This window comes from Choloepus didactylus, chromosome 1, assembly GCF_015220235.1.
Source record: "Choloepus didactylus isolate mChoDid1 chromosome 1, mChoDid1.pri, whole genome shotgun sequence".
In the NCBI taxonomy this organism is placed as follows: Eukaryota; Metazoa; Chordata; class Mammalia; order Pilosa; family Megalonychidae; genus Choloepus; species Choloepus didactylus.
This window is the reverse complement of record NC_051307.1, coordinates 14850405-14863803: the sequence shown is the minus strand read 5'-3', so window position 1 is coordinate 14863803 and position 13399 is coordinate 14850405. Positions and strand designations below refer to the sequence as shown.

Here is a 13399-nt window from a genome sequence, read left to right as displayed (position 1 = left end):
CAGAGCAGGACAAGAAGAGGAGGCAGAGTCTGCAGACACAGCTGCGTGTTAGAGTGTGGCTGCCTGGTGGGAGCTTCTGTTTTCCTGGCAAGAGGCAGCAGGATTGCAGACTCGGGATCACACGGGGCACTGTCGGTTCTGGAATCCAGGTGTTCTGACCACTAGCCAGGTCTGCTGATTCACTGCAAGGCCAGAGACCTCCCACCAGGACACCGTGGCCTGCTTCTGTACCTGTTCTTTAGTACTTGCATGCATGAGCTTTTCATCTGTTGGGTTTTTAAATGATTCCTCTTCCTTCTAACTAGAAACTTGCAGAAACATATTGTAGAAGGCTGTTCCAATTTGCTAATGCTGCTGTTAAGCAAAATACCAGAAATGGACTGGTTTTTATAAAGGGGGTTTATTTGGTTACAAATTTACAGTTTGAAGTCCATGAAAATGTCAAAATGAAGGCATCAGCACAAGTGTACTTTAACTAAAGGAAGTCCAATGGCATCCAGAAAGGCACATTGCTGGCATATGCTATTCCCAGGTTGTGTTCCAGCTCTTCTGTCAGCTCCTGTGCTTTCTTCAAAATGTTGCTCTTAAGGCATTTTGTCCTCTCTTAGCTTCTCCAGAGCAAACACTGGGCTAGCATCCCCAAAGTGTCAGCAAAAGACTGCTTTCAGCAGCCATCTCCAAAATGACACTCTCTGCTGCTCTCTGCTCCCTCTGTCTGTGAACTCTTTTATAGGACTCTAGTGATTTAATTAAGACCCACCCTGAATGGGTAGGGTCCATATCTCCATGGAAATAGTTTAATCAAACGTTTCGCCCACAGTTGATTGAGTCACATCTCCATGGAAACACTCAATCAAAGGATTCCAACCTAATCAACACTAATACATCTGCCCCCACAAGATTGCATTAAAGAACATGGCATTTTGGGGGACATAAGACATCCAAACCAAGCACAGCTATAAAGCCAAATTTATAAAACTGCTAGTAAGAATGTATTTTGAATGTGGGAAAGAAGAGGCAAGATGTATTAGGCAAGAAAACAAGAAACCTAGAGAGCTGCCTCAGTTCTGTCACAGGCAGGCTGTGTGACCTCGGGGAAGTTACTTAACCTCTCTGAGATGCAGTTTCCTCATCTGTAGAATGGGGATACTACCTACCTTGCTGGCTGTTTAGATAATGAAATGAGTTAATGTGTATGAAAATACTTAAGGAAGTGTAAAGTAAGCACATGTCATTAATGAAATAAGATAATCTTGCAAAAATGACAGCCCGGAGCCCTTTACTCCTCTTTGGGACTCTTTATCCTCGTTCATGTAAAACAAAGACACTAGACTCAACTCCATGTGTTCCGGTTTGCTAATGCTGCTAGAATGCAAAACACCAGAATTGGATTGACTTTTATAAAGGGGGTTTATTTGGTTACAAATTTACAGTCCTACAGCCATAAAAGTGTCCAAGGTAAGGCATCAACAAGAGGATACCTTCACTGAAGAAAGACCGATGGCGTCCGAAACACCTCTGTCTACTAGGAAAGCACATGGCTGGTGTCTGCTGGTCCTTTGCTCCTGGGTTCTGGTTTCAAAATGGCTTTCTTCCAAACATTTCTGGGCTCCTATCTTTGCTCCTCTCTCTCAGCTCCTGTGCATCCTTGCTTCTTTCTCCCAGGGTATTTCTCTCTAAGTGTCTGAGGGATCCTCTCTTAGCTTCTCTGGGGCAAACTCGGGGCTTTATCTCCAAATGTCCTTCCTTCTGCAGCTCCAAAGCTCTCCAAGCATCAGCACCTGTGTTGGCTCCTGAGCTCTCTTAAGTACTCAGGTGAACCAATCAAGACCCTCCCTGAATGGGTGTGATCCACACCTCCATGGAAATAACCCAATCAAAAGGTCTCACCACAGTTGGATGAGTCACATCTCTATGGAAACACTCAATCAAAAGGTCACACCCTTATCAAGACTAATAAGTCTGCCCCCACAAGACTGCATTAAAGAACATGGCTTTTCTGGGGGACATAATACATCTAGACCGGCACACAGTGGTTTAAAAATATGTGTGTGTGAGTATATGTATATACGTGTACCTGTAGTTTGGTGATAAATTGCTTGCCCCAAATGACTTATAAATACTCTTCCTTGCCAAGCCTATAGTGGTTCTGTCCCTTTTTAAAATTTGAAGACAAATCCCAAAAGAGACTCTTAGGGCCTGCCCCTAAATGAAATTCTCACTAAACATGTTTTTTATTTTTGCTTATTATTTTTACAGCATAACCCCCAAATAAATGGAAACATCACTGGAAATTTCAATTATGCCATGGACAAGTTAATTCCAAACACAAACTACTGTGTATCTGTGTATTTTGAGCCTAAAGACCTGGGATCAATAAAAAAATCTCCCTTAAAATGTACTCTCCTTCAGCCTGGCCAAGAATCAGGTATGTTACGTTTTTGAAAATTCATATTTTGCTTTTACTCTGAGGGAAAAGAATCTGAAAGTCATGCATGCCAATAACATCCCAAGGGGTGTTTTCGATTGGGTCAGTCCCTACAAAATGGCAGAGTCACTTAAGAATGTATTGTCCTACCCTAGGAGCAGTCAGGTCAGAAATCCTTGTGAAATGGAAGCAGGTTTATTTCAGGGAGTCAAGATTAAATTTGTGTTCTGTGTCCTGAAGTTGGCCAGCCTTCAGGCCAAATGCTTGAAGATCTGGGGTCTCCAAAACAGTCGCATGCTGGGGACATGGGAGGATAAAACCTGGATGTCGTGATGCTTGGGCGTGGTCCATAAATAGGGCCTGGGTTGTAGGAGGGTGGGATGTGGCTCCGAGTTAAAAGGAAAACTTTCTGGCATGGATGAGTTCGCTGAAGAAGGCTGAAAGTCCTTCAGTTTCAAAAACCGCCTGATATCCAAACTTTCCACAATATGGAGAACAATCAAGCTTAGGAAGATTCACTACTGATTGGTTTCTCAGTGTCTTAGTTTGCCAGGCTGCTATGATTCATACCACACACTGGTTGGCTTAACAACAGGAATTTATCATCTTGCAGTTTCGGAGGCCAGAAGTCTAAACTCAAGACATGGGCAAGGCTGCACTTTCTCCCCCCAAGACTAGAGTTCTGGTGCTGGCTTGCCACAACCCTTGGGGTTCCTTGGCTCCTGTCTTCCTCCCCTCATGTGGCACGCGCTCTCCTTATATCTGCTCTTCTGGCTTCCAGCTCCTCTGTGACCTTCTCTTTCCAAGGCCTCCAGTCATGTGGATTCAAGATCCACCCTGATTCAATTGGCTACACCCTAACTGAAAATGACATCCTCCAAAGGTCCTATTTACAGAGAAGTTTATTTTACAGAGTAAGATAAAGAACATGTGTTTTGTTGAGGTACATGATTCAATCTTCCACACTCAGGAAGTAACTAGGTCTCCAGCTATTTCACCAAAAGTGAACAGCTACAAAAATCTCCCCAAAGAAGCCCTTCTGAATTTCCCCACCCTAGTGGATATTTCTAGTCTTTATCTTAGCCAAAAGGCCAAGAAGCAAAATTTCTTTAATGTTCTCCTTTAGCAGAGTAAAAAATAAGGTGGGATTTATAAAGAAATGACTTGCAAGTGGTAAGTGGGAAACACTAAGCAGTAGTTAGCCCCTCAAGATGCTCACTGTTGGCTACAACTACCACGTAGTGTGATTTTATTCCCCACCGTTCTTCAAAGGCAGATGATGAACAGACCGATTTTAAAGGAAAAAGTATCTCACACTTGCAGCTTAAGTTATTTTTGATTGAATATGGGCAAACCTAAAACTGCAAATAGCCTCTTTAGGCCTGTAGCTCTTACAAAAATGTAAACTCCCAACAAAATTACAAGAAAATATCCAATGAGCAATGTGACATGAGAGGTGATGACTTGCTGAGACTCACAGGATGCAGCTGACTCCAGAGGTTCTTTGGGGGTTAACATCCTGTGATGACCGGTTGCCTCCTCCCCCCTTCTTTATACCAATTTCACTTCAGCTTTTCTTGGTGTGAACACATCCTCTTGCATTCTAAGTCAACCACCATTCTTTGATCTTTGCCTGAGCCAGTGCATGTGCCCCTCACTACTCATATACTTGCTATCCAGATTCTAGCTGCTTCCTGATGGAGTGGAGGCCAGGTGACATACGACCTTGGAGGTCACTGCAAGAGCTGAGACCCCCAGAGGGTCCTGATCCGGGAGCCTTCTCGTGATCCCACCTGGATGCTGTGAGGTAGAAGCCAGGTGACCCCCAGGCTGGATTCCTCAAAATCCAGGTGGGAGGTGGTGGAGCAGAGGGTCCACCGAGGCAGCAGGTGAGGGACTCTGGAGGCTGACATTAATCATCATCAGTTTTTTTATCAAGTTCTTTTTAGTTCCCATTAAAGATAATGATAATCAGAGATGACCTGCCCCTGTTGCTCAGCCCTCTGTTTGTCAGGTTTCCTACATTTTGTTTAAAAAGTCTAAGCAAAGAATCTGAAGAAACATAAGTTTGTCCAGAGTCAAAATCTGCAGATTCAGTCTAGTCTTGCCTGCCAAGATGGGTGGATCTTTTCTAAACAAGTTGATTAACAATGATAACATCCGATTACAACTTCTCCTTTCTGAGCTGGAACTTTATGAGGCTTCCTCTATTTTCAGATTGGAATATTTAAAAATAGCATGCATGCAAAATTTCTCATGACACCGAGAGAGACATTTTTATATTTTTTAGATTATCATCAAACTAAAAACCAACCAATTTTTTTAATCCTCCGGAAGAACTCTCGGACTCATGAGAATACCCCAAGTTGAGAAACATTGTTATTAGCATGTAACTGCAATTTACATAATTTGGTTTGTAGGATGATAAATAGATTATATATGGTCTTCTGTTCTTATTCTTTAAGAAGTTGGATACGAGTACCTAGGTCAGAATCTCAGTATTACACTACTACTTCTCCAAAGAGATCATTTTGGTTTATAGTATCCCTTTCAGGAATGTAAACTTCATATGACTAAGAATTTTGTATCATAAAGGAGTGTCTTTGTGGCTGGATCTGATTCCTTAATTTACCAGTCCCTCATCCACTCTGGCTGGGGATGGGTTTGGGCTCATGAATCCTTAGTTATCTATCCATACAGGGTTCTTTACTGAAGTTCTTTCTGTTTGCTTCTTAACCTTCTAAAGACTTTTTAAAATACATGATCCATTTTTATTTCCTTTTTTCTCTTCTGTATCTATTTTGACTAAGGCTGTGGTTACAGGGTTAAAATTGATTAAGGGCTTTTCAGGAATTCAGAAGCGCTTAGTTTTAGTTACATAACCACCAATTTCTTCTCCATCCATTCAGAAAAAAAAAAGCTATTTTCAATCAGAACTTTGAAATTTTCCAAAAGGAATTTTGACCGGGAAACTAAGGGGAACTTGATATAGGACAAATCAGAATCCTGATTTCTGGCCTGGCTGAAGTCCAGCCACAAAATGACCCATTTGTGTTTTTTTTTCAGGCGCATATCCCCTTTCTGCTTCTTCCTGCCAGCCACGGATGCTAACATGTGGCTGTTGGGCATTTGAAAAATGCTAGTGTGACTGGGGAGCCAAGTTCTTAATTCGTTTTAATTTAGCTTCGTTTAAATTTAAATAGCCACACATGGCTTATAACTACTGTATTGTACAGTGCAGTTATAAAACATAATTAGAAGACAAAAGAAATTTTACTTCTAAAAACTTAATATCATATTCTCCATTCTTTTGTATTTCATAATAAAACTGTTTTTTCAAACTTCTGCTTTCTTCTTAGCACCTTCTGCCACCAAACTGATATGCGTTTATTCCCGTCTGTGATTGTTTATTGGATTTATTTTGAAATAAGGTCGTTTAATTTTTCACCAACAGAGTCATCTGAATCTGGCAAACTAGGAGGAATAATTATTGTGTTTTTAATAGCCACTGTCTTCATAAGCATCATAATAATACTGAAACGGATTGGTTATATATGCTTAAGAAATGATTTCCCCAAAGCTTGGGTATGTAGTGTTTTGTTTTGTTTTGTTTTAATTTCTATCTTTATATTTTATTTTAACTTAAGAATTTTTATTACACACTTGAGCATTTTCACAGAAGAAAATCCCACCTTCTAGAAACACAGAGGGAATATATCACTCTGGGTTCTTTTCCATCCCTGTAAGCATATATTTTGCAGTTATAAGTGTGTGCATGCATTTCATGTTTTCTTTTTTTTTTTTCTAACTTTTTTTGTTTTGAAATATATATGCAGAAAAGTGATAAATTTCAAAATACAGTTAACAGGTGGTTATAGAGCAAATTTCAAAGGGTAGTATGGGTTACAGTTCCACAGTTTAAGCTATTTCCTTCTGACTGTTTTAATACTCTAGAAACTAAAAAGAAATACCTATATAATGATTCAGTAGTCTTAATCAGTTGTTAAATCCTAACTTCTCTGTTACAACTCCTCCCTCTCATTTGAGCATTTTCTCAATCTTCAAGGATATTTGGGCAATGACCATCCTAACTTCTTCATATTAAAGAAGGGTGTTGACATTATGGGGTAGAGGAATGCAACTAGTTAATGTTCTTAGAGAGACTGATACCTCTAAGTTTCAGGCCTTATCAGGCATAGGAACAATCTGAAGGTTTTAAGTTTCTGGAAAGTAATCTTAATAAGTATAACTTTTAGTGTCTTAGATAGAGCCCTGGGTTTTCTTTAGGGTTTTCAGGAATACTGTTGGTTGGGGCTTGGCATACCATGGCAATTTGTAATAATCTGTAGAAGCTTACATACGAGTAACCTCCAGAATGACCTTTCAACTCTATTTGAAATCTTTTAGCCACTGAAACCTTATTTTGTTACATTTCTTTTCCCCCTTTTGATCAAGAAGGCATTGTCATCCCTCAGTGCCAGGGCCAGATCTCATCCCCGAGATCCCTCATGTCCCACATTGCCAGGGAGACTTACGTCCCTGAAAGTCATGTCCCACATAGAGTAATGAGTTTGTTTGCCAAATTTGGCTTAGAGAGAGGAGGCCACATCTGAGCAACAAAAGAGGTTCTCTGGGGATGACTCTTAGGCATGTTTATAACTGGGCTTAGCTTCACCATTATAGAAAAATGACAAGTATACACATCTACCCATAAAAGAAAACCTAAAACACCCTATATCCATAACCCCCCCCCCAATTATTTACCCCTAATAGTGTGGTACCAGTAAGGTATTACTGCTAAATATAGTCCATAGCATATAATAGGTAATTTTTCCCATGTACCACTCTATTATTAACTCTTTACAAGTGCCATACATTTGAAGTAGTTTATGCAAGAACTTATTTATATTTGTAGTGTTAATCAGTGAGATACATGACTTTAGACAACCCCTTTCAACCATACTCACCTTCAATACGCACTATTACTTATAATCCCAATAACAATCATGTTCTCTTTCAATACTTTGTCCACATATTATTTTTAATGATCACATAGTATTCCATTACTATTACTGTATCATTTTTTTCCCTTAACCATTTCCCAGCAGTAGCGTATTGGGATTGATTTCTTTTTCTTTTCTTTTCCTTTCTTTGATTTCTTTGGCCATTGTGAATAGTGCAATGAGCATTTTAATACAGATTATCTTCTTATTTTGGATTCCTTCAGTGGGACATATACAGAAAGTGAATTTATCTTATAAAAATATACTATTAAGGAGCAGATTTATAATGCCAGTGACATCATAGGTTTACACATTTCTCCATAGCCCTTCTGACATTGGGATTAATTATTGTTACTACTGTTGTTCATTTATTGTGTGTGTAATGGCCCCACATAGTTGCTCTCATTTGAGTTGCTTTAGTCATTAGTGAAATCAACTGCTTGCCTTGTCTTCATTTCTTCTTCCTGAGGCATGAGCTTTCTGTTCAGAGCCCTTGACCTCTTACCCAGCTCCTGGATATTGATCTTACATATTTCTAAAACCTCTTCATGTCTTCTGACTCACCTGCTTTTACCCATCATGTATCATTTTTCCTCTCCCACTGCTTTCTTTGTGCATTGGTTTTGTAATTTTTCATTTAGTAAATTTTTCTGTTTGAACTCATTCACCCTATTCTGTTATCTTCTGTCTTTTCACATATTTAACCATCCTTCCAGAGTTGATAAAATTGTGCTTGCCTTGCTTTTATTTGGAAATTTTAATTACATGTAATATTTGAATCTAACTGGCATTGGGGTGTGCATTGTGAAGTGTGAATGACTCTATGTTGGGTTTTGTCTACATCGTGGTCCCCATCTAGGAAGAATGGATGTTTCTTATCCATCAGTGTAACATATCTTTTAGAATCACACAAGTCTTTTGTGTTGAGTGTTCAGTTGCAGCTTTAGGCCTTCATGACAAATCCTGTTTGCTAGGCATTGCTTTTGCCTAGAGATCTTAGGTTAATCCTACACCAACCCCTGTTTCTCTTTTTGGCCTTGAGATACAAAGTCCTTTAGGACTATATCCTTTCCCTTTTAGGAACTTCTTCCACCAGGGTTACCTAAACTTGTTACAGACCCTCCACCCAGGTCTTCCCCAATTTCTACCCTTCTCTGGGTGAGTCCATATTAAATGCTAATGGCAGTTATTCCCTTCATTGTGTTACACCCAAGTAATAAGAGGAGGTGGTGTTGTCTTGTGTCTGTTCTTAACAGCAAATGCCCCTAGTATTTGTCCCTTAAAAATTGTTGCTCTCTGCTTAACTAAAAGTTGTAGGAATGTTAAAACAGAACACTCTAGACCCAGTGTGTTTGTGTATGTGTCTTTGATCAAGAATAGCTGGTAAAATTTTTAATGGCATCTTTGTTTTTTCATTTATAAAATATTTATGGAGCATCTACTATATGGCAACATTCTCTAGGTGCTAGAGATATAGAAGTGAACAAAACAAACAAAAAACTCTATCCTTATGGAGCTTAAAGTCTGAGCCTAGGGGCAGGGAGTGAGTAGAAACAGTGATTATTTATAGACGATATGATTGTCTAAGTAAAAAATTCAAACAAATCTACAGATAAGGTATTAGGATTAATAAGAAAGTTCAGCAGAGTTGTTACATATAAATCAATATACAAATGATTGCATTTTAATATACTGGCAGCATTCAGTTAGAAAATAAACATGAAGCTGCTTTTTTCAACATCCAGGAAATAAATTACACAAGTTGTAGGTACAGCCCTGTGAATTTTCTCAAACTGAACACACCGTGTAACTCATGCCCAGATCAAAAAAGAGAACATGGCCAGACCCACTTCACCCCTGCCAAGTTCTTCTCCTGCTACCTTCCAATTACTGTCTCCTACATAGGTAACTGCTGGCCTGATTCCTGACACTGTAGATTAGTTTTACCTGGTTTTGAACTTTACATAAGTGGAATAATACAGTTTTTTTTTAAAGAAGAAGATACCATTACAATAGTAACAAAAATATTTTAAAAGCATCTAGGGAATAAAACTAAGAGAAGACTTGCAAGCCCTTTGTCGAGAAAACTAGTAAACCTTACTGAAAGGCATTAACAAAGACCTAATCAGGTAGGGATCCCCAAAACAGACTTTCACATATGGAGACTTGATAGATGACTGAGCAAATATTGCAAATCACTGGAAAGGACAGGCTGGTCAATAAATGTCATCTATATGGGGGAAGGGCAGTACAGTGAAATTAGATCCCTACCTCACACTGTACACAAAAAAATCAGTCCCAGACAAATTAAAGACTGCAACATGAAAGGCAAAACTGTAAAAGTTTTAGCAGGCAATATGGGAGATTCCATATGACTTTGGGCTAAGGAAGATTCTCTCAGAGACAAAAAGCAAAAACTGTTAAGGCAAAACAATGATAAATTCTCTTACATTAAAATTAAGAATTTCTTTTTGTCAAATATCATCATAAAGAGAGTAAAATAATGAACCACAAACTGGGAGACGATATATGTAACTTAAATAATCAACCAATAATTTATGTCCAGAATATATAAAGAACTCCTATGAATCAATAAGAAAAAGTAGACAACCCAATAGAAAAACTTATTGAGAAAACTGAGATTTACTATTTTTTGTGTTCATTGAATGTATTTGCCATGCATTTTTCAAGGTTTTCTGAGTTTTCCAATTCCTAGTAAATAATTATATTGTTATATTTTTCCTAAAATTTTATTTAGGTTTTTACATTTATGCTAATAAATGAGATTGGCCAAAAACTTTCTTTTCTGGTGGTAGTCTTGTCTCATGAAACTAATTGACCAGCCTGTTCCTTCAGTCTATATTTTGAAATGATATCAGGTAAAGATAATTTGTTGTCAGGAGGCTTGATAATTTTCTCTAGCATTAAGGCCAGGTGCCTTTTTTGTTGTCATGCTTTGGAAAATTTTATTATTTCTTCCTTGTTATTTGCCTGCTGAACTTCTCTATTTCTAATTGCGATGTTCTTAAATTACTTTACTTAAATTACTTAAGTAACTAGTCTGTTTAATTTGAGTATCAAATTTATTAACCTGTTCCACGAAGTTGTTTCTTTCTCATTTGCCTCTGTTTCTCCTTTACAGTTTCTGATTTTATCAGTTTTGTGTTTTGTTTAATCTTTGTATTGATTAACCCAAAGGTCCATTTTATTAGTCTCTTTGATCCCTGTTTGGTTAGCTAGTTTCATTATATTGTAGTTTGTAGCGCATTTATTTCCTTTTTGCTGCCTTTGTTCAGTTTCTGATCATTGCATTCCTTTTCTTGATATTTTAAGTTTAATCCATAGTTTCTCTTTTTCTTTTTTAATAGTATAGGCTTTTAGACCATTAACCTTAAAATCCTAAGTCCAACTGTTTCTCATTGCCATTACTCCACCCAGATATGTGACTTCTCACTGGGTCTCTGGGAAAAGCTGGATGGCAAAGTCCTTTTTGATCTTAGAATTCCTAGAAGGTCCCATAACCTCAAACAACCCAATCCGCTTTCCTTATATACCTCTCTTTCTCCCCAAACAGGTAGGATTTCAAGGTTTTTGGCACAAGTAAGCAAATATTGGCCTCTTTCTTCTGTCTGTGGGCACCCTCTCCACGCTGGGTCCAGGGAGGGAGGGGAAGGTTTGTCAACATGGGGCCTGTGTGGCCAAAGGACAGTAGTGGAGAGGACAATCCTGGTGGCAACTCCAGATCTGTGAAAAGAACCTGGGGACCGTCCTCCTCACCACTTGTCTCATTGTGGTCCATCTGCGGACAGGATCCTCGAACTGTCAACTTTCCTTACATAATCCCCAGGGTGAAAACCAGCCTGCCTCCTTTTCCTGGAGACATTTTCTTCCAAGCACTGAGATAGAGAGGACCCCAGACTCCTGCTCTTCTCACCCCTGACCCTTTACCCTTTAGGAATCATCTGCATCTTTAAGGTCCTCCAGAGCTGGAGACACACATTTCCCTGGCCTCTGACCCATTAGAATAGGCTCCCTAGAGCCTTTCCCCACCCGCAGCTCCTTGACACCTCTTAAGAATGTCTTGGCAGTTGGAATGGACCCCCAGTGTAAACAGATTTCCCCAGACATGCAAGAAGCAGAGAGGTGAGAAGACACAGGGAGGAGTGGTCAAGAACGTAATCTCTGCAGGTAGCCTGCCTGCTTTCAAATCCGGGCTCTGCCACCTACTTTTCATCAGTCTGGGGCAGGTTTCTTAATCTGTCTGGACTTCACTTTCTCATCTGTCAAGTGGGGATAAGAATAATAAACCTCTACGTCCTAGAAAGTTGTGCGGGTAAAATGAATTTTAATATGCGTAAAGCACTAAGAACAGTGCCTGGTAAATAGTAAGCACAATCCAGCCATAACTAATGTCGATGTTATTGTCACCATCACCAATCTCATCATCCTGCAGTGAGTCTCGTTAAGTTTTATTATGTAAAACATAATGAGTAAAAAACTCAGAATTGATACAGACTTTTGTTTTTTCCCCTGCCCAAGAATTTTTCTAACAAATCAGCCTGGATATTTCCCGGACCGCCGTCACTGGAAGCCGTGGATGTGGTGGAAGTCATTTACAACACCAGGAAGAAGAAAGTGTGGAATTATAATTATGATGATGAAAGTGACAGCGATAACGAAGCGGCTTCTGAAAGAGGCGCCGATGGTTACACGAAGCACAGACTAACAGGCAGGCCTCCGAGCGAGGCTTCTGCGTCCTTGTCCCCCTCCGTGGGGTCCCAGTTCTCAGACCCAGACGCTGGTGAACCTGACCCACCCGAGCCCCCGCTGGCGACAGTGCCCTGGCTGGGTCCCTGGCAGCCGGGATGCATAAGTGAGCCCTATCAGAGGAGAGAGAGTCCGCCCCAGGACCCCGTTTCTGAGGACAGCGACACTACTGAGAGATCCGGGGACAGAGTTGTCTTCAATGTGGATTTAAACTCCGTGTGTATGAGGGTCCTCGATGAAGATGACTCAGAAGTCCCACCGGTGTTACCATCTCTTCCAGAAGACACCATCACCCTAGAGGGTCCCGATGAAACAGAATCAAGCCTTCTGATACCCAGGGAGGAAGGGACTCAGCCACCCTTCCCCAGCCCCTCTGGGGAGCGCCAGTGGCCTGAAGTTGCTTCCGACAAAAGCGACTCTGAGTCTGATGTTGACATGGGGGATGGTTACATAATGAGAGGAGTCCGAAACTATGCGGGGAGCCAGGACTGAAAAATACCTACAAGGTTCTCTCTCCTTGGAGCCTTACTTGGTCACATGTGGCCTGGAAGCATTCTAGGAGGGAAGGAGTAGAAAACCCTAGAGACTGCCCCAACCTTCTGATAAGACATCTATGCAGAGTCCCAGCCTCCTGGAGGAGGAGGAGGTGGGAAACATAGTATCATCCAGGATATTGTTTACATGTTCAAAATGATACACTTTGGGGGGAACTTTCCCAGCCAATTCTCTGTACTCTAATGCCCTTACTAATGTCTGTGCACTATGTTTCCCAAGTAAAGAGCAGACATCCCGGTGGTTTTCAAGGGTGGTCCAAGGCCATGTGATATTTCTGGGAAGTAGTTAAATCAGGCCAGGGTGGGAGTGGGGAGAGAAAAGGAAACAACTCAGCAGAGTTCCCGCAGGAGCAGGCGGCAGTGTTTCACAAGAGGAGCCCCTCAGCTTTCTGTCCCAGCAGGGTCAAAGGAAAGCAGCAAATCACACAAAAAAAAAAAAAAAGAGGAGGAGGGGAGGACAGCTGGAGAGCAAAGGAAGGCACAAGGAAGCAGACGCAAATGTGCAAAGTTGGAAGTAGTCCAGCGATGTTTCAATGAATGATCCTTGGGGACCTCCCAAATGTCATATTCTGTCTCCTCCACTCTCAGAATTCAACTTAGATCCCTCTTCCAGCTCTCCTCAAGTTGAGTGGGGAACACACACACAC

General features: G+C 40.5%; 1 protein-coding gene across 10 annotated transcripts in view; it reads left to right on the top strand.

The window, feature by feature from the left end:
• IFNAR2 (interferon alpha and beta receptor subunit 2) overlaps window positions 1–13251 on the top strand; it is a 50931-nt gene extending 37680 nt beyond the window's left edge. For 4 of the 10 annotated variants that reach the window (XM_037832357.1, XM_037832382.1, XM_037832392.1 and 1 more), the window contains 3 exons: window positions 2260–2428; window positions 5883–6013; window positions 11971–13231. In XM_037832357.1, the coding sequence (XP_037688285.1) occupies window positions 2260–2428; window positions 5883–6013; window positions 11971–12690 (1020 nt within the window). In that variant the 3' untranslated portion in view covers window positions 12691–13231. Of the gene's footprint in view, window positions 1–2259; window positions 2429–4108; window positions 5414–5494; window positions 5856–5882; window positions 6014–11005; window positions 11032–11970 lie in introns of those variants that run through there. The other 6 variants (XM_037832403.1, XM_037832374.1, XM_037832409.1 and 3 more) reach the window with 5 other exon arrangements.
• Window positions 13252–13399: the final 148 nt, after the last annotated feature.